General features: G+C 40.7%; 1 protein-coding gene across 6 annotated transcripts in view; it reads right to left on the minus strand.

The window, feature by feature from the left end:
- The window catches only part of fmnl2a (formin-like 2a), a 73,710-nt gene that overhangs the window by 38,610 nt on the left and 12,771 nt on the right, over positions 1–22,329 (minus strand). For all 6 annotated transcript variants that reach the window (XM_047370225.1, XM_047370227.1, XM_047370229.1 and 3 more), the window contains exons 2-4: positions 11,007–11,090; positions 6,938–7,018; positions 531–607 (exon numbers count right to left, since the gene is read on the minus strand). In XM_047370225.1, the coding sequence (XP_047226181.1) occupies positions 531–607; positions 6,938–7,018; positions 11,007–11,090 (242 nt within the window). The remainder of the gene's footprint in view (positions 1–530; positions 608–6,937; positions 7,019–11,006; positions 11,091–22,329) is intronic.

Below are 22,329 nucleotides of genomic sequence, written 5' to 3' on the forward strand. Positions count from 1 at the left end.
CCCTAGAGGTGTGATCCAAAGCATGAAGAAAAAAAACACAGACTTTCTGGGAGATATTGATCTGCGCTCCAGGCTGACTGTACAGCTCTGAATCTGTCTCTGCTGCCACAGGTTGAGACCTGTTATCTCAAAATACCTGACATAGCAGATGAATGCACCACTGTTTCATCTGTTGTGAAATTATCGTCTGTGTAGCAATATCCATATTGATATCCCATCACGACTGTGGACTGAAACAGTGGCGCAGCCAAACTACAGTGAGGGAAAAAATGTGTTTCCAGAGGCTGCTCATGTGTCAGCTGCTTCGAAACAATCCATCGATTCATCTTTTCGTCGCTGCCACATGGCTTTCGGTGTAATATTAGGTCACAGCGCAGATTGGAATGGTACAGGGGTAGGGGGAGGTTGGGCTTAGCGTTGACGTCTGCATCTTCGAGTGTCTGGAATGCCAGACTTTCCCCCCTTTAAATCAAACACAATCAGGCAAAAGACACGTTACACTACACAAACGTCAGCAGTCTGTAACTCACCCTATGTGATTGGTCCGCAACGAAATTTCCAGTTCTCTCAGGACTTGGGTGGACTCCTGTACCCTCCGTCTGAATTTCTGAGGAGGGAAAATAAAATTGGTGGGCGGTTAAATTTCATCATACCCCAATAAATCAACGTGTGGTAGGAAAATAGATGAGGGATGTCTTGTCGGTTGAGGAGAGCTTTTTTTCTAAAAGAAAGGTCAGACACAAATACAGATATATGGAAGTGAGGAGGAGGAGGGGTTCAGCACATACTGATTATAAAACCCGAGGATAAAAAAATAGGACCGAGTTCTCCCTCAACAGAAACGTAGCTATTAACTAGGCTATTAAAGATGAAGAGCTGACTCACTGGAAAAAAGCTACAGTTCCCTTTTTATTCTTCTTTTTTCCTACATTTTACAACTCATACAGTCAACCTCTAAAGCACAGACACCCTTGCTAAATATCCAGGTTTTTGTGACTTAAGAAAATGGAACGATGATGAATAATTTCAACACTTTATCCACGTCTAATGTGACATATATCCTGTACAATTTTAAAAACTAATACTTGAAGCACCTTCTGATACAATTTCAGCATTCAGTTTGACCTCTTAGAAGGTCTCCAAATATATCAGACTGAGGACATTTCATGTCCACAGCCATTGTCGGGTTTAGTTCTGAACTCTGGTTAGACCATTCCTGAACTTTTGTTGATTTTGTGCTGCTTTGACTCACTGTGATGCTGAAAAAACAAAATTCCTCTTCATTTTGAACCTTCTAGCAGACAACTGAAGGTTTTGGTCAAAACTTACAGCTATTTTTAATAGTTACTAATTTCATCCGCCTTGACTGAAATCCACAGATCTAAAAGAAAAGTAATCCCAAAGCATGATGCTGCCACCACCTTGTTTCACAGTGGGCGTTTCTTTTGTTATGATTGGTGATAAAACCTTTTGGAAGTATGGCCCAGCAGTTTATGTTTGGTTTCATGAGATCAAACATGTTTGAAGAACACAATCAGTACTTTGAAGAAAGCACCACAAGTAAGTACTCTGCAATCCACCATTGTTTTGTTGATATCTTTGTCTGTTGTGGGTTTTAAACTGGTCGGCAGCTCCTATGTTGTGCGCTTGTGCATTAATTTCTACTGATTTCAGTCATACCGCGCATAAGCCAGGGCTTCCCCATTGGGAAGATTTCAGTTTTTCCCATCTACACGACAACGGAGACTGAGACGTTTTCAAACCATTACACTCTGAAACCCGTTCTCAAATTGTAAATTTCAGAGAAAATGGGTGCCAAGGGCCAAAGGTTGGACTCACTTATTCAACTATTTATCTTTTATTTTCATCACAACTGATTTGTTTTTCAGTTGTGTTGTCCATGACAGATGAAAAAAAGGTACATGTAAAAAAAAAAAAAAAAAAAAAACCTGATATAATTTATCACGATCTATTTCTGGCAACACAAAAACAAGTGTAGTAAATAATGCTGGTTCAACTTAAATGAGTCGATCCTTGTTATCTAAGGGCAGTAGATTGTGTCTTGAAACAGCTTTAAGACACTCAGCAGCTACCTAAACACACACAGAGATTCCCTGGTGTGTTACTGGGGCTACAGCTGCCATAAAAGCCTGTGGACAAGTGAAGGTGCGTCCCAGCTCCTGATCGAGACAGAAAAGAGGTTCCTATGCGCTTTTTTCATTCTGACTCGAGTCATCTGCAAAACTGTAAACAAGAGGCCGTTTAGGCTGTTACACAACCACAAGAACAAGAACAAAACAAGCTGAGCGAATGACCCGTGGCGATCAAATGGGCTGTAAAATGATGGAGAGAGAAAAATCCCCTGAAGAGAGGGACTGAAACTGTTTCATGATATAGGGGACACAAGGAGAGCAGAAAACTAAATGTAACTTTGCTTATTGCACTAAATATCTCTGTTACCTTTACAGTTGGGCATGAGTCACATAAGATTGTCACTGACGTTTTAACCAATCTGATGACAGGAGGAAACAGGAATTAGGCGTAACAAAACATTCAGTTCAGGAGAAAGAGACGAGAAGAGATTTTTTGGATCTATGGAATACATTAATCCATCAATGGGAAGACGGACGGATGGATGGATGAAAGAAACAAATACAATGTTTGGAATAACGTTTGGAAATAAATCTACTTTTCCCTTCTCCGTCTTATATTTCAGCTCCTCCTAATGTGAACTAGAATATACTTTGGCTAAATTCCAAGATTTTCCAGACGTTTTCAGTACAAGCAGGAACCCTGTGTAGGTCACCGGTCCGATCCCCCAACCCTGCCCTGAATTAATTTGCCACATCAGGCAAGAGGCACAGTCAAGGAAGATGCTTGTGTGAATGGGTGAATGATCAACACGCTGTAAAACACTCTGGAGGTTTAAACGGTGCTATAAAAGTGTTGACGGAGAAGAAGAGACGAGACAAATCCGCCCCATTTCTTTCCATGATGCGTTTATATCAGGGAGGAAACACAGCTCAAGGCGGTGTCAGCCTATTATTAACATCCACAGAGAAAGCTGTTCCCACAGCTTTATCTCTCCGGTGGATGTCTCTGGGACCGGGCGGCGTGCGTTTGGAACAAGAGGAGATGAGAAACAGAGTGTTTTCTATTAAGGACGAGCTCGTTTTTTTTTTTGTTTTTTTTTAAAGCATGTGGAAATCAGAGAGGACATTTCGGGGTACTGCGCAGGCTCCCTGAGCTCCCACCAAACACCCCGCAACTTTAAGTGCTACCAGCTGCATCACAGAGAGAGCAGGAAGAGACAGGGGGAGAAAGGGTGAGAAGAAGGGAGGAGGGAGTAATGAAGAGAAGACAGCAGTGAGGATGTCAAGGAGGGGAGAGTGAAAACGTGAGGTTTGAGGAGGTGTTAGCAGAGGAGGGGTCGTTCTGGAAGCAAACCAACGGCTGATACATTCTTGGTGACTAGTTGGACTGGAGCTCTTCCTCTTTGGCTGCTTATTGGCTGGGAGCTGCTCGGAGGAATGCACAGGAGCCTGCCTATGGAAAGCAGAGGCAATGACCTCTAGCTCTCTCGCTGTGGCACAAAGTGGTAATTGTATGAGTTGGAAGAAAAGGGGGATGGAGCAGGAATGTAGAAAGAAGCTCATAACTTTCTTTTCCTCCGTCCCCTCTTGTGCTTCGTGTTTTTGTCTCTGCCGCCGTCTGTCCATCTCTCACCCCCCCTCCCTTGATAAATTCTTTAATTCAGCACCTCTCCTTCCCTCCCTCCCTGTTGCTCTGCTCGCTTCGGTCTTTCATCCTGTTCCTGTGTGCCTGTCTACTTCAAGCTTTCAATCAAGGCAAAGAAAAGGTGCCAGACTCATGTAAGGCTGATTTTACACAACAAGCATGTGGCCACTGAAGCTAAAAACAAGATGGAAGAGAACCGAAGCGACCTTCAAACACATCTCTTATAGACTGTGTCAAACACTTTTAATTAAAGTTAACTCTGAATGGAGAAAATGTGGGACATGAAGTATCAGCTCATCTAGATGATCTCCAATGGCAATATTGAATGTTTACACTCAGGAAGACGGTGACCATGTTGCAACCTATTTCAAGGAAAGGTTTACCATGCTTTAAGGATCACACACCTACTCTAACTGATGCTGAGATCAAAATGTTTACTACTTAGATTACCGTTAAACCTACTCTAAACATGTAAAGCTCACTAAATTTAACTACGGAGTCCCAGAGTAAGAATGTTTAAAACCTTTAATTGCTTACTGTAATTTTTTTTATTTAGGCCCAGGTACATCTAAAGCTGGAATAACACTGAGAAGCTAATTTATTTCAGTAACTATGTTGAACAGAACATATATATTCATTACACAAGGAATGGTTGACTTAAAGTATTTACTTTGGCAAATTTTGATGATTATGGATTACAGCTAATGAAAACTCAAAATTCAGTCAGTGTTGAAAACAGGTTTCACAGTGTAGGGCAGGTACCATGTCCCAGAAAATAAAATGAGCATCTCCATAGAGCTTGTCAGCAGATGGAAGCATGAAGAGTTTTTAAAACTTTCTGGAAGACTGACTGCCCAGATGTTGGGGTTGGTAAAAACAGTGGACCAACACCAGTAGATGACATGGCGTCCCAAATCATCACTGACTGAGGAAACTTCAAACTGGACCTCAAAAGACTTGGATTCTGTGCCTGTCAAGTCTGTTTTAAGATTTTGGGATCTTGGTTTCCAAATGAAAATACAACATTTACATCCGAAGAGAAGACTGATCATCTAAAGAGTGGACAGTGGACCACAGAGCAACAGTCCAGACATATATCGCCATTGCCTAACTCAAGAGTGTACGATGGCTTCTGACGCACTGACTCCAGCTGCAGGCCACATCTTGTGAATCTTCCTGCCACAAACTCTTGAAGAGCTTTGCTTCTTTACCTTTTTTAACAACACTTTTTCCCTCCTATCAAATTTCCATTAATATGGTTGGATACAGCACTTTATAACAAGCCATCTTATTTAGCAATATTCTGGCTTTTCTTGTGGAGGACATAAAGTCTGCCTGCTGGAAAGCTGTCTTCATAGTGACTGTGTACTGCCATAAGAAAACATTGCTGTTTTAAAAATCCCTTTAATTGGTCTTGTATGAAGCAAATATGGGGTTTTCATTAATTCATTAAAATCATCAAAATTAACAGTAACATTTATTTTTACTCCGGGTCTATATCATATGAATTTTACATTTTGAATAGAATTAGTGAAAGAAATGAACTTTTCTTTAGTAATTAATATTACCGAGTCGAGAACATAAGGTTAGTATCGCAACAGCAACACTGCATTGTGGACATTGTTACTGCGGGAAAAGGACTTATGCATTATTAATTTCAGTGAGGTGTTTTAAATTAAACCATAGGAAACTGAGATGTTCAAAAACCACTGAAAACTAAACAGTTTTTACAAGAGATGGACATTTCAACATGGCTATGGTTCATTCAGGTTAACAGAGAATAGAGAGTAGGACTTTCAGCAGATAACAGGAAGGCTTAACGGACTGCAGTAAAGTTGCTCTGTTTTATACTTTTGAGGCATCAACCTCGTTCATACAGGAACATGCTGAATTTGGACATTTTGGCAGCCTTTTGGAAATCAAACAGCTAAGAGTTACTGCTGTTTTTGTAATCCTAATCTCGCTCATCACCAATATTAGATGGTAAAGTCGGTTTTTGCAGTGACACACGCTCTGTGACACATAGGTCAATAGCGTTAAGAGATATCAAAATAACTAAAAATCGGGTTCAACAGGTCGAAGCTTCACAAAAACAGATGATCGGAAACCAGCCCCAACACTCCAATCAGTGCATCTCTAGTCTGGAAGTTTTAACACTGAAACTGCTCTTGCAGAAAATATGATTTAACTTCGACACCGTTAGGTCTGTTATGCCTGCTTCTACCTGAAACCCTCTGCTGTCACCTCTAGTCTTTATCAGACCTTCAGAATGGGTGACAGTAGGCAATAGATATGCCAACAGCAGCACTGTAGGCCACGACTCAATCTGTTATGTTCGAGACACCGTGCCGTTAAATAAATCATAAGGTTAGGTTAATAGGATTATGGAAGAGGAAACTCAAATTATCTTGGAGATATGTTGTTAGTAATTTGTTATGTTTTCTTTCCATTTGCATTGCTTTGTCAAGCCTCCAAAATAAAAGTCTGCTGTTTTCCTCTATTTTACAAACATAATCACAGTTCCTGCTTGCTTTAGTTTTTTTCATGCAGCTCTAGTCGTCTCATTGCGGTTGAAACTTTTAACCACAGAAGCTTCAGACTGAATTATTCAGTGATTTGTTCCGGTTTTTTGGAAGTGTGTGTCCCTTAATTTGTTTATCACAGAGGCAGGTCTCCCGACGTTCCTCTCTATGGCTGGCACATCCAAGGCCAAAAAGACTTAATTTAGGCAAAGCCAATGACGTTTGGCTGATACTTGTGCACATGAAGCTCTTCCCTTGCCTCCTACTTTCCTCAGCTACCTCTCATGCAGCCAAAGAAAACAGCCAAAAACTGGGTGCTGAGGCAACAAAAAGGCGTCTTTAGTATATAGTTAATGCACTCCTGATTATTTGTTTCAAGCGCCTGCAAAGCTGAAAGAAATTAGCTTTCTTTAACACAGTACAGCACTAATAAAAACTGGCCAGAGGTTTCTCAAACCAGGGCGTTCCTGATAAACAACTGTCTCCTTTTTCACTAATCCGCAGTGTTTTGCAATTCAAGTTCCTGAGCTGTCTCCCAGGGAACTCCTGAGAGCAATCTTTCCTCAGCTGTGGGGATATCCTGAACAAAAGATAGAAGGTCAGCAGGTTGGGGGCACGGTGAGATAGAGGCTGCCAGGCCCCCGGAACAGGAAAGCATGTTAAGACTGAGTGCTCACCTTTCGAGTCACTGCAGGGTCTAGATAGCTCCTCAGCTTTTGGAGATACGTGTGAGGCGGGTTCTTCACTTGGAAGCGTTCCTGTCAAATGGAGAAAAGAACATGGGATTAGAGGGCTGAAAGGGAAAATGATGAGGGGCAAAAATAGAAAAAAAACCCCCACAAGAAACACATATCTGAATTTTTATTGAGAACTAGATGATTCAGATGACCACACACAAAGTAAAGCAAAAATACATCCACACCCTCATTTATTCCCAGCACGCTGGAAACTTTAACACACAGTGAGTAACTATCCTTTAGAAAGGAAGTTTAGATTGTCTTCCACTTTAAGAAGAAGACAAAAATAAACAGTTCCTCCATTCAAAAGTGGTTGCAGACAAAACCTCACATGACTCGTTTCATCTAAGTAGAAGTTACAGAAGTCATCAGTCACAGAATAATGTTTTCTGATGAGATTTAGTTCTAGTGTAAGGACTTCTGCATGTATTTTGTTAAAGGTGTAGTTCATGATTTTAGTGAAGTTTATTTTTACAATAGAATAGAGTTAGAAGGGAACAGAATTGAACAGACCTTTATTTGTCCCCCTGTGGGGAAATATATAGTATAAAAGCAACAAAGCAAACAGAACACACCACATTGTACACACTAAGTAAACAAAAAAAAAATTATAAAAGTGGATTCAACAAAAAATAATCACTAAAACAACTCCCAGGAGGCTTTGCTGTGAAAATCCTTTTCACTGTGTGATTGTACATGTTCCAAGTTCAACCAGCACCAGGTTTTAACGTTGCACCATTGTGCTCTAAATATAAAACAGGAGATAAGCCCAGGATTTGGATCAGTGTGTTGAGCGGGAAACAGTATTCATTTCAGGCTAAGAACAGCAGCACGGCATATTATGGAGTGGTAAAACGTCAACAAGTGGTAAACTAAAAACAAACAGAATAAAGACATATTCCTAAATGAAGACTAAGCAATTACTTCTGGTTAGTGTTTGCAAACACAATCTCCTTCTGCTCCACAAGCCAGAGAGCAGCGAGGCAGCAGCACTGTCGAAGAGACTGGCTGCAGCTTATTCCAAAACAAAAACAATTAAATCCTGATTGCATATTGTTCTGAGGTTGTTACGTTATGAGACACAGATGTACAAACAGACAGCAAAAAATGAGTAGGGAATGCAATGGATTATGTCTGCATTACTCCACCATTTTTATTCTTTATTATTTTGCATTTCTTTCATTTCCAATTCTTCTGCATTGTGCCCCTTTGCTATAAAGAGCCAGTGACTTATTCCATCATCTTGGAGAAAAATCCAATTAATAATGTAATTTCTCTTTATTTATATAAATTTAAATATATCTCAGATGAACATCCCTAAGAATGGTTCACTTAGAATGGTTCATATGAAGCATGTGGCCTTTAAGCAAATAAGTCCATTAGGAAGTCACACATGCACTAATCAGCTCAATGATGACTGTGCATCTGATTGGCCAACTTCAAGCTAGATAGCTTGCACAAAACTGGATGGGCAAGCAACCCTACTTTAGCATTGTGGTGATGATGTCAAATTCACACTTTTGTATATTGTGACTTAGTTGTAATTCTTTTTACACTAAAATCTTTCAAATTATTTAAAAAAAAACATGTGCAAAATAAATAATAGGATAGAAAGGTAAAAAGACAAAAAACCTTGGAAGTCAGAGTAAAATCAATAATCTAAATTTGAGCCATTTCCAGACATTGAGTTTCTAAAAAGGCTGGTTCTTTTAATCGTGCAGCAGTTATACTGGGTTGTGAGGTCAGAGTTGGGGAGAAACCTCCAATTTTTCCTCCTGCAATTTCAACTTCATCGGACGTCATGTCAATTTATTTTTCTCCAACTTGGGGCTTAGAAATCTTGACACCCGAGCAAAAACCTGAGAGCAAACTCTAACTGCACCTTTAACCAAACATAGCGCAAATGGATAAGAAAAGTATTTCAGTTATTTTCTTATTTCGTCTTTAAGAAAAAAAAATACAAGCAATTGAAAAAGTCCAACTCCTGCAGTATTATTGTTAGAAACCCGAGTATTTACTGAGCTGATACTTGTAGAAAGTTTAAGAACTACTGGTTTAGAAAATCCTGCATCCTTGACTTGAGTCACGGATGTCCACACAGTGCTGCTGCACATGGTTCCATGAAACATGACTGAGTTCATAGTGGAACATCTCCCATAACAGGTGTTTCTACCCACTGCACACAGATAGTAAGAGGAGATCAGCATCTCTACGTTTATCAGAGCTAGAGAGTCTTTTACAGAAAAACAGGAAATACAAGATAGGAGCAGTCAGGACAGGAAGTGTCTCTCAGTGGACAGTAAGGGACAGGCAAGACAACTCAGCCATGCCCAACTGTACCCCAAATGTACCCAATACTGCAAAAATACAAAGAAGTTGACAGATTGCTGTCCAGATCTTGTTTATGTAAAACAATGCAAGTAATGCAAACAAACCTTTAACACACATAGTTCCTAGAAGCCTATATGAGCAACATTGTCTGGGCAGCATGTTGAGAATTAATCAAACTTTTTCTCCCTAAATCTTAAGAGTTAGTTCAAATAAAACAAGTCAAGCAGTGGTTTGCATATTGTAGTTATAAACTTTGGATGTTTACAAGAACATGGTGTGACTGCAGTAGGGTGAAACTGTCTGGAAAATGTCTTGTTAGCAGGAAAAGTTACAGCAACAGGATCTGGCTGTTGCTTTATCTGTGACTTAAATTTTTTTTTAACCTTTCTAATTTAAAAAACTCCTCATGCTTGCAGCAACAGCTTAAAACATAAACCTAAGGGGAGATTGGTGGACAAAAAGGATCTACTTTTTGCTTCTGCTTCACTCTCTCACCGTTGCGTGGTTACTCTAAGGGATTCACGGTAACTATGGACACAAAGGACATCTTATTCCCAGAGCTGTGTAAGCTGTTACAGATATAGGCTGGTAGTGAAAGCAAAGGGGGGGGGGGGGGACGTGACATCAAGCAGCAGACCTATAAGCATTAGCTTAGCAACCAGAGAAGGCCTTCTCACCTAAAAAGATGGATTTCAATAAGCCACTATGCAATCCTGTGGGATAGTGATTTGAAAACTCCTTCACTGGCACTTTGGTGGGCCATAACCAGCTTCACTTTCAGTATGAAAGGTTACTGAAAAGTGTGGCGCCCATGCTGGGTGAATCTTTGCTGGTCACTGGCCCGGTTCTCTTTAGGGTCACCAACTCTTGACACAGTTTGAGTGGGAGGGGGTTATGATCTAGTCTGTCCTTTTCTTCGCTACTCGAGGAGGCAGAAAAACTCTGGCACAGGGGCTGCCGTCACACCGCAGCTCACTGCTCAACATGCGCACTCTGTTATTTCCTACACGCAGCATTGACGCCAATAACAGGCTGGAAGTTTTTTAACTGGCTAGCTGATGTCTGCACCCTGCTGTGCCACTTAACCCACTTGACCAAGAATGTTAAGGTAATCTGTGAGCATAAGGAGGGGCCTGTGGGGTAGAAGCAGAACAGTGAAGCATGGAAATGTTATCAGCACAATACTTGCAAAAGTATTCATCCACTTTTTGGAGAAGTTAAAGGCAGACCTAGGCCATAAAACAATATCTCAGGTCTTCAATCCATTATCTGAAAATGGAAAGCGTGTGGCACAGCTCCAGCCTCTTTAAGACATGGCCATCCACCTAAACCGACAGACCGTACAAGTGGCAAGAAGTTTACCTTCCAGCAGGACAGCAACCCCAAACATACAGCCAAAGCTACAATGCACTGGTTTAGACAAAAGCATTTATGTGTTAGAATGGCGCAGTCAAAGTCCAACGCTAAAACTAATTAAAACTCTGTGAGAATTAAACATTGTAATTCTACAAAGTGTTAATTCTTTGGGCTTTCAAGAGATATGAGCAATCCAAAACACTGTATGTATCGTTAGATTTGTAACAGAAGGTTCAAACAGTCAATACAACTTGCTCCAACTGTGTCCTCGGTGTGAATTATGTAGAAACCACAGAGTATAATACTGAGGAGATATAGTCACCTGATCGCAGATTAGTTCCCATTTCTTTTCACTGTCATACTGCCGCAGCAGTCGAGCCTTGTCTGGAGGAAGATTCATTGAGTTCTGAAAGAGAGAAAAAGATCAGAGTTAATTACCTCAAGGAATTATTTATTACAATTAGAGGGCCTAAATAGTGAATGAAGCAAAGTCTAAAACCATTACCTAACCTTAGAGACGAACTGCTTTTTTAACTTTGTCTAGCAGCGTGAAACATATTTCTACTCATGATATCAAACGTATGTGCCGCATAAACACACGTTTATATTTAGAGAATGTGATATTGGTGCCTTGCGATGGATTGGCGACCTGTCCAGGGTGTACGCTGCCTCTTGCCCATAGACTGCTGGAGATAGGCACCAGCTCCCCCGTGTCCCACCATGAAATGAGTGGTATAGAAGATGAATGAATGAATGAATGAATACATGAATGACATGGGTGATTACTGAGTATAATAAAAACAAACAGTTGTGAAAATCATTTAAAAAAAACAATAGTGTTGAGTGAGTGAGTTGCATGTTTTCCCCGTGCATGCGTGGGTTCTCACCGGGTACTCCGGCTTCCTCCCACAGTCCAAAGACATGCCAGTTAGGTTAATTGGTCACTCTAAATTGCCCTTAGGTGTATGAATGAGTGTGTGCATGGTTGTTTGTGTGTTGCCCTGCGATGGACTGGCGACTTGTCCAGGGTGTACCCTGTCTCTCGCCCATAGACTGCTGGAGATAGGCACCAGCTTCCCCGCGACCCACTATGGAATAAGGGGTAGAAAATGACTGACTGACAATAGTGTTGAGTTTTGTTGTCACTGTGGGATTTAGATGGGTAGAACTAAACAGAGAAACAGAAGTATAAAGATCCGGATATGAAACTGGGAATTAAGCACGGTCTACAAATTGCAACAAACAGATATGATGCTTCAGATTAACTCCAAAATCAAATTTTAGATTTTGAATTCAGACTTTCCTGTCTCTTTTTGTTGTCATTATATAACAGTTACATTTAAAAAAAGCTTTTTTAATCTTAATCTTGGAACATGTTTTTCCTCATGTTACTTTGTTGATGGTTCTAAAGCCCTCCTCCCTCCGAAAATGGGACTTATTTTAAGTATAATTGGACTGCAGTGCAACGTTTCATTTTCAGTTGTTGAGGAGAGCTCACATCTGTGTAGGAAAGTTTACTGGTTCTTACCATTTGTAGAAGTTAGAATCTGTCCAACCCAAAACAGTAGCACATTGACGACCCCCCACACACAAACAGTGCAATATCTGAGAGGAAAACTGTGCATGGATTGCCTCAACTGACAAAACCAATCGGAAATTCATGTGAACTTCCATGAGAAACAAAACGTTTAAATAGTACGTTCAGCCATAACAGTCAGTCAGCTGGGGTAAAAAACCAGAGGAATTGCCATGCAATTATAGTGAATATAAGTGCAACAGTAAATAAATTCTTAATTTTGCTTTTGTCAATATGTTAATGCAGATTGTTATAAAAGAATCCAGCAGAAATCAAAGCTTAAAGTCCTTAAACTGCTGTCCTACAAATCCATTTAGTCTCTGAGAAATTGAGCAATCTATTCTATTGCCTATCCACGGTTCCAGTGATTCATTACTAAGTCCTGCTAGTTGCATTATCTTATTCTGAAAGGTTAAAAGTTCTTCTGAGGGAATCCCAACACAAGCAAAAGAAAGCTGATTTATCAGAGATTCGGAGCAATCAATGATGTTCAATCAATCACAATAAATGCTTCTTTGATCTATATCTGCAGCAAAAACATTTGGATCAATCAGCATCATTTCAGCTAAGCAAAATGTAAGGTATGAACCAGTCAACAACAGTATGTTTCAGTGTATTTTTGTTAGATACTCTATCTCTGTCTTTTTGTAAATGGTGACTGCACTGCATATGTGTCCAATACCATGAGTTTTCATTTTATTTGTCTCCAAGGAAGTCCAAAAACTACCTGGGTACATTTACTAATATGTACAACAAGGTTAGTTTCTATTTGCAAAACAAAACTCTTGTTTGAGTCAAAAACATGGTTTTCTGAATTCATTAAATGTTAAAATGAAGTGAAATCAAGAGGCGGTGAATATGCTGATTTTACTCATTTCAGACGTGATTTAGCAGTGTTTTTAAGAGCTCCAAACTAGATTTTCAGGAAAAGGAGTCTTGAAAAACGTCCCCTGAGGTTTTAGTGTAGATAACCAATGCACAACCTTTTAAAAAAAATAATGATGCTATAATCCCGTTTTTAACCAAACCTGTGACATTCCACGTGTTTTTGTTTTTTGGGTGAATATTTGTCTTTTTATAGCACCTTAAACAGTCTTGATGTGATTACTGTAGCATTTTAACAGGCCAGGGATCAGAATAAAGGGCAATTTTTCTTGATTAGCTCTGATAGGTGATCAGCGGGTCCAACACAGAAGAATCTGGTGGGTTTTATTTGCAATTCACCATTATATTCTTGTAATTGCTTAATTTTCTGTTGGATTCAAAACTACTACCTCTATCAAAGAAGTATTTTTCCCCCTATTTTTTTGTGCTTTAGTCCCTAGATGAAAAAAATAAGTAAGTCTAAATTGTGATTGGCTAGAGGGGAAAACATTTATTCATCTCTAGTTTTGCATGCTTTCGTTTCAGGAAACAATGTTGTGCTTATACAGAAACACAAATACAAAGATGCTGGTAAGACCTTAAAATGAACAGTAGGAACAACACTCAGAGAGAAGTAATGTTTTTGCTCTGCAAATTTCCTTAGGTATGGAAATGCAATGCAGAAATATATTCTGATAAAGCAGTTTCAAAATGATTAATTATTAATGTGTTCTTAAAGAAGTTTGCAACATACTCCTAAATAAAAACTGTTGCCCGTTCAATCCTGAACTAAAATATCAGGACTTCCTCTTCTTAAAAAGGGTTGTTATCAAAATATATTTTCCATATCCTTCAAAGCAGTTTTATCCCTCATGAGCTAAAGACAAAATCCTCTTCCACATCAATGTCAGGTAGTGACGCAAAAGAGATGATTTTTTAATGATATTAAGATCTGCTTCCAGCAAGAACACCTCTGCAGCTTTACAGAGTCATGCTTCTTTAAATACAACCCATATATGGACCACAATAGCTTAAAGAAATGTAAATCCTGATTGAACCACCTCCAGCACAAAACCTTTCTTCTTCAAAGAGAATGAGGGGAATGGACACTGGTTAGTTTTTTTTTCTCCTAATGCATCATCTTACAGTCTGTAAAGTGATCAGCTGCTATTTTTTCTCTTTTGTGTGTTGTTAAGCAACAGCTCAATATTACAGGTAGCTCTGTACACTTGATCCTCAGAAGTCTTGTCGTCGTTTTTGACAACTTAAAGTCACTTGAGGCTATTTCAAATTCCTTTTATCGTTTAGGAAATCCTTCTGAGCTCCGAGTGCTGATGTCAAAATCCTAACTCCATATTATGATTTTTGTCTATGTTTCAACTTGCCTGGATTACTGTATTATTTTAGAACAACTAAATACATATTCTATGTAACTGGTGAATAATCACTACTGACTCCAAAAAAAGCAGCTGAGGGCACTTATATATACATTTTTATTATATATACTTATATAGCAAAGCCTTCAGTTCGATCAATAGCAAAACTTTGCCTGCATTTCATCTCATTTAATTTCATTTGATACATTATATATTACTTTATTTTCATATGATTTTGTAGTTTAATTCATTGTTTGCTGTGAGAAGGACTTTGTGATTTTTATCTTTAAAACGTGATATAGAAACAAACTTAACTTTTATTTAATGCCAGCGAAATGTGGGCCCGGGATGGTTTGGGTGAGTAATTGAGTCACTTTGGGTGAACTGAGCAGCAGGCTTAATTATTAGTGAGCCTCCAACTAAAGCAAAGAACCATTTCTAGCAGCTTTCATTTCAGCTCAGTGCTAACGAGTTGTGACGGCCACTCTGCTCTCTCAGGTTGGGTTACCCCATGTCTACAACCACACCACCCATGTCTCTGTTATTAATATGCAGGGTATGGGGGTGCTAAGGTGGGTCAGGGAACTTTTTTGCCAACACCTGAAGTCAGACCACCCAGAAGGACACAAGCGAAACCAACTAAATGTACTTGATTAGTACATTTACCAGTAATTAAAGTAGGATTGTTCGATGACATAATACAAAAATATATAAATATTTTACAACCACAATTTTAAAATTTAATATTGATACATGACAAAAACAGAGTGAATCACTGTTTACAAAAAGAACAAAATATAGGCAAATATGTCTAAAAAGTCTTTAAATAAAATTTATTTTATTGCACTAATATTATCTCACTGAAACATTTAAAAATAGTCCAGCCTTGGAAAAAGTATTACCATCCTGAAACGTGTGGCGGCCAAATGTATTCAACCCCCTGATTCAATGAATCGCCCAGCTTTGCACACACAGAGACTGGGACAGCTCAATCTGATTGGATGGAGACCATCAGTGAATATCAACTTCATATCAAGTCTTGACAAAACTTCCCAGTTAGATTTAGGTCTAGGCCATTAAATCAGATGAACATGGTTTAACACCAGTCCGTTGCAAGCCATGAATTGTGGATATAATGGGTTCAAGGTTTTAAGTTTTCTGCCAAAGACGGCATTCTCCGTGTAGGTCAAAAAGTCAAATTTTAGTCTCATTTAACCAGTGCATCTTCTTCCTCATGTATGCTGTGTCCTCTACATGTCTTTTAGCAACATACAGAGAGGAATTCTGGATTTCTGTCAACAATAATGCCACTCTTCAATAAAAGGTCAGCTTTATGGAGTGCACAACTAATAGTTGTTCTGCCAACAGATCATCTCACCAAAGCTGTGATGCTCTTCTTGTTCGGCCTCTCAGTTAAGGTAAATGTCCATGTGTTGGTTGGTTTGCAGGTGTTTCATCATGTTTATATTTTTGGATGATGATGACAACGACATCTCCCCTCCTTGAACCGCCACCATAACGTGTTGGAGGGGTTTGAGTGCTCGAATGATCCTAGAGGCCACGTTGTCTGGGGCTTAAATGACCCTGGTAGGGTCTCCCATGGCAAACAGGCTCTAGGTGATGGGTCAGACAAAGAGCGGTTCCAGAATCTTTCACGAGGATTAGTACATCGAGGCACCCGACGTTGCCCGGTACGGCGGAGCCGGGGTTTCACCCTGGAGCCAGGCCTGGGGTCGGGACTCGCCGGAGAGCGCCTGGTGGCCGGGTTGTTCCTCGCGGGACCCGGCCAGGCCCAGCCCGAACGAGAAACGCAAAGCCATCTCCCAGTGGGCCCACTACCTGCAGGGAGAACCGTGAGGGACCGGTGCAAAGAGGATTGGGTGGCGGACGAAGGTGGAGACCTACGCGGCCCGATCCCGGGATGCTTAGGCTGGCTCTAGGGACGTGCAATGTCACCTCACTGGGGGGGAAGGAGCCTGAGCTTGTGTGGGAGGTAGAGAGATATCGACTAGAAATAGTCTGGCTCCCCTTCACGCACAGCGTGGGCTCTGGAACCCATCTCCTCGAGAGGGGCTGGACTCTCTTCTACTCTGGAGTGGCCCACGGGGAGATGCGGCGGGCTGGGGTGGGTTTGCTTGTTGCCCCCCAGCTCAGCCGTCTCGTGTTGGGGTTTACCCCAGTGGATGAGACGGTCGCATCCCTGCGCCTTCGGGATGGGTACAGGTCTCTGACTGTCATTTCGGCCTACGGGCCAAGCGGTAGTGCAGAGTACCCGGCCTTCTTGGTGTCCTTGTCGGGGGTGCTGGATAGTGCCCCTCCCGGGGACTCCATTATTCTGCTGGGGGACTTCAATGCCCACGTGGGAAACGACAGTGACACCTGAAGAGGCGTGACCGGGAGGAATGACCTCCCCGATCTGAGTGGTGCTTTGTTATTGGACTTCTGTGCTAGTCACAGATTGTCCATAATGAACACCATGTTCAAACATAAGGGTGTCCATCAGTGCACTTGGCACCAGGACACCCTAGGCAGGAGGTCAATGATTGACTTTTTTGTCATATCATCAGACCTTCGGCCACATGTTTTGGACAATCGGGTGATGAGAGAGGCTGAGCTGTCCACTGATCACCACCTGGTGGTGAGTTGGATCCGCTGGAGGAGGAGAAAGTCGGACAGACTTGGCAGGCCCAAGCGCATAGTGAGGGTCTGCTGGGAACGTCTGGCAGACCCCTCGGCCAGGGATGTATTCAACTCCCACCTCCGGGAGAGCTTTGACCAGATTCTGGGGGATGTTGGAGACATAGAGTCCGAGTGGACCATGTTATCCACATCTATTGTCGATGCTGCTGCCCGTAGCTGCGGCCGTAATGTCTGCGGTGTCTGTGGCGGCGGAAATCCCAGAACCCGGTGGTGGACACCGACAGTAAGGGATGCTGTCAAACTGAAGAAGGAGTCCTATCGGCTGTGGTTGGCTTGTGGGACTCCTGAGGCGGCTGATGGGTACCAAGCGTGCCGCGGCCTGGGCTGTGGCAGAGGCAAAAACTCGGGCCTGGGAGGAGTTCGGTGAGGCCATGGAGAAGAACTACCGGTTGGCCTCGAAGCGATTCTGGCAAACCGTCTGGCACCTCAGGAGGGGGAAGCAGTGCTTCACCAACACTGTTTATAGTGGGGGTGGGAGGCTGCTGACCTCGACTGAGGACAATATCGGGTCTTGTTCACGAGTGAGAGAAGAATGGAGCGGGAGATCACTGTTGTAAAGCAGGGCAATCACTCAGTAGGGGGAAATACAGCATTAAGAAATAATGATTTTAATAAAACCTAAAAACCGCCATAAAATAAATGTAAATGGAACGTTTTTATTTCATAGTTTATCAGAGTATCTACTTTGAAATAGTATGGCTTGTGGTTGCCTGATACAGAATTATGTGAAACAGGGACCCATTTCTTTTAGCTATACGTTAAAATGAGTAAGACAAGAGAACATGCTATTCAAGCAAGACAAGTGTGTTGATCTTTAGAAGACAAGAAATGGCTTCGAGAAAAGCGATTCTTGCCTAAATTGGTCCGTATGTATAGTCAGAACAATTATAAAAAGGTTTTAAACAAATTAAACTAAAACAAGCAAGGCTGGACCCAGGTTCTTCTCATTAACATATTGAGAAGAAAATGGCAAGGGAGGTAGAAAGAAAGGAAAATCTTAAAAATTCACCATGAGAACCATTATGTGATCATGCCACTGCAATAAAATATATATTTATTTACTTTTGTACATCTTTACCAGGGGTGCCAATATATGTGGAAGGTGATGCAACACGTTCCCATAAAACTTCATATGAATATGAGCATGCAATAAACTGCAACCTTCTGGCAATACATCTGCAAACTGTTCACAGAAATGAAGTGTCATTTTAAAAACTTGTAAAGCAGGATTGTTTTAACGACATGCGACATATGGCAGGGAAACCATAGCAGCTGCATTCCTTCTGGTTTTGTGTCACCAGTAGATGGGTTTGTGCTCAATATGGTATGCCTGAAACACTGTGACAGGACACGTTTTGTATGTGTCAGATCCATATTCGTTTCAAAACACAATTTATTTAGGTATAGAAGGATCTTTTAATTGTCCCTCAGTAGTAAAATCTATTTGCATCAACAGCAAACAAAAGCACACAGTGGCACACTAAAGTTAAACAATTATAATAAGTAAAATAATTGCACGACTGAATTAAAGAATTTAACATAATCACTTATGTTATAATGTCTATTGTTTTGCCAAACAGGCAGGTGACACTTGTCCCCTAACTATTGATTTGGCCAAAATAAGGAAATTAAAATGTTTTCATATTGCAATTAATCATATTTTTTGTTCTCAACTAGAATGACCCCTGTGCCTTAAAAATTTTTTGCCAGTGTTGAAAATGGTATTAAGTATTTTTCTTAGTAACGATATCAAGGTTGACATTTCACTACCATGACAACCCTACTAGACATACATTTAAATTAGGCAATAAAAAATGTCAATGGAACATCATTGATATGAAGCAAAACAACTACAGACCGAGGACAGATCCCTGGGGAATACCTGCACACAACTTAACAGCAGGTGATTTTTAATTCTGTTTGTGGATCAGCTAAAATTGATTCGAAAGGTTTGTTTCTATCTAACGTAAATAAGAACTTGGATACAAGAACTCCATAACTAAAAGTGCTAAATGTTTCATTGTGTTTAAGAGCTCCAACAAAATCACCTCTATCTAGAGGAAATGTTATGTTCTCTAGTAAACTGGAATCAGCTGTCTCAATTGAATAAATAGCTCCGAAGCTAAACATAAAAAAAGAATATGACCGATTATTCATGTGTTACATATTCAGTTGAGCTATCCACTTCTTAATAATCTTAACCATGGTAGGTAAAATACTGACTGGCTTTAATTAGAGGTAGAAAATGGACTCCTAAATCTGCATACTATAAAATGTTTCTCAACACAATAAATGTCACAGTGCAGCAGTCTAAAATGGTTGTTTAGCAACCACAAACTAAACTTTTCTCTTTTCTACCAATTTGTTACCATGCTTAACTCAGAAAAAAAATAAATAGAAAGTATTAATGTTCACTTCTCCACTCATTAGCCAGCTGCAGTTATAAAAGTAGTAAAAATAGACAGTCCTGCAGCCACCCACCACTTTCCAGGAGGTCTACACATATTGGGCGCACAGCTGGCTAGAAAAGCAAACACATAACCCACATGAAGGGCCAGCTTCAGCTAGTAATGCTGTGAAAAAATACAACCTATGTAGACAGAGTAAGAAGAAACCTGCTTTGATAAGGGTAAGACTTCAATCAATTGTTTTACATGCAGACAAACAGACCTATTTGTGCCAGTGTACTGATAGTAGAGTTTGTTAGAGCAAAAACTAAATCTAGACCAAACATTTTTAGAAAAGCAATATAGCTATAAACCCAGCTGCAGCTCAGAAGAGCCCTTCAAACATGTCACTGAGGACTTGCAAAAGCAAAGCACCTGCATGTGTTAAAGCCCTGTAGAAGAAAACGTTTCAGTGGAGGCTAAAGGCAGTCAGAACTTTTTTTCTTTTTTAAATGTTGCCTCTTTAGGCTCCAACATCCTTTAATAACTTGGAATATGCGTTCTGATGAAGCTCTTTTGTCAGATTAAAAGTATCTTTTGAATAATAACCTTTAAGTGTACTTTTCCCTAAGCCCCCATTTCTGTATGTAAATTTTTTTTATTGCTCTGACATAATATTCTAATCTTAAATATCATGTTTTCATTCACTTTAAGAAATAAAGGCTTGAAAACTGTGTGCATATGATGTTTTTCTCGTCATGTATTGAGTTACTGAAATTAATGAACTTTTCAATAATAATAATATAGTGGAGTGGAAGACTGAATGAATTTGCACTGAACTGAAGGGTGGGTAAATGGATGTGAACTTAATGTTTGTTTTGTAATGTGCTTTGAGACTGCTTTTGTTGTAAATTGGTGCTAAATAAAGAAGCTAGCCTGAGAACTGAATTATTTTTTTGATATCACTTTATATCACAGTAATGAGGCAAGGTGTGATCTTAAATGGGTGCTGAAGGCAGTGTGGATATCTGTTTATCAAACAAGCATCACACGTGTAATCTTTTGTCCTCCCCACTTGTTCCTGTTCTCCGTCTCACTCAGATGAGTAAAAGCAGAGGAGCTCTGAGCTCTGTGACTAAAAAATATTTACCAGCAGAAGATCGTTCATTGTTCTTTTAGTTTGAACAGCAGTCACCCTGTCATAAGTCCGGCCCATATGGGAATATGGACATTTAAGGTTACGAGATGGAAGTAAGAAGGGACAAAATGGTAACTTGTGGCCACAATTGTTGGTAAGGATTAGCAAAAAAATACTATACCCATGATCCAGTATATACACTTATTATTCAAAACAACAAAAGTCTACTACAGGGGTTGGACAATAAAACTGAAACACCTGGTTTTAGACCACAATAATTTATTAGTATGGTGTAGGGCCTCCTTTTGCAGCCAATACAGCATCGATTCGTCTTGGGAATGACATATACAAGTCCTGCACAGTGGTTAGAGGGATTTTAAGCCATTCTTCTTGCAGGATAGTGACCAGGTCACTACGTGATACTGGTGGAGGAAAACGTTTCCTGACTCGCTCCTCCAAAACACCCCAAAGTGGCTCAATAATATTTAGATCTGGTGACTGTGCAGGCCATGGGAGATGTTCAACTTCACTTTCATGTTCATCAAACCAATCTTTCACCAGTCATGCTGTGTGTATTGGTGCATTGTCATCCTGATACACGGCACCGCCTTCAGGATACAATGTTTGAACCATTGGATGCACATGATCCTCAAGAATGGTTCGGTAGTCCTTGGCAGTGACGCGCCCATCTAGCACAAGTATTGGGCCAAGGTAATGCCATGATATGGCAGCCCAAACCATCACTGATCCACCCCCATCCTTCACTCTGGGCATACAACAGTCTGGGTGGTACGCTTCTTTGGGGCTTCTCCACACCGTATCTCCCGGATGTGGGGAAAACAGTAAAGGTGGACTCATCAGAGAACAATAGATGTTTCACATTGTCCACAGCCCAAGATTTGCGCTCCTTGCACCATTGAAACCGACGTTTGGCATTGGCATGAGTGACCAAAGGTTTGGCTATAGTAGCCCGGCCGTGTATATTGACCCTGTGGAGCTCCCGACGGACAGTTCTGGTGGAAACTGGAGAGTTGAGGTGCACATTTAATTTTGCCGTGATTTGGGCAGCCGTGGTTTTATGTTTTTTGGATACAATCCGGGTTAGCACCCGAACATCCCTTTCAGACAGCTTCCTCTTGCGTCCACAGTTAATCCTGTTGGATGTGGTTCGTCCTTCTTGGTGGTATGCTGACATTACCCTGGATACCGTGGCTCTTGATACATCACAAAGACTTGCTGTCTTGGTCACAGATGCGCCAGCAAGATGTGCACCAACAATTTGTCCTCTTTTGAACTCTGGTATGTCACCCATAATGTTGTGTGCATTTCAATATTTTGAGCAAAACTGTGCTCTTACCCTGCTAATTGAACCTTCACACTCTGCTCTTACTGGTGCAATGTGCAATAAATGAAGACTGGCTACCAGGCTGGTCCAATTTAGCCATGAAACCTCCCACACTAAAATGACAGGTGTTTCAGTTTCATTGTCCAACCCCTGTAAGTGTGCAGTGCAACATCTCACAACCTCCTCTGTTATCCATCAGAACGACCCTATGAGACATGAGCTGTTGAGTTAGAGACACACTCATTATTTTCTCTTTCAA

This window comes from Girardinichthys multiradiatus, chromosome 7 (assembly GCF_021462225.1).
Source record: "Girardinichthys multiradiatus isolate DD_20200921_A chromosome 7, DD_fGirMul_XY1, whole genome shotgun sequence".
Classification (NCBI taxonomy): Eukaryota; Metazoa; Chordata; class Actinopteri; order Cyprinodontiformes; family Goodeidae; genus Girardinichthys; species Girardinichthys multiradiatus.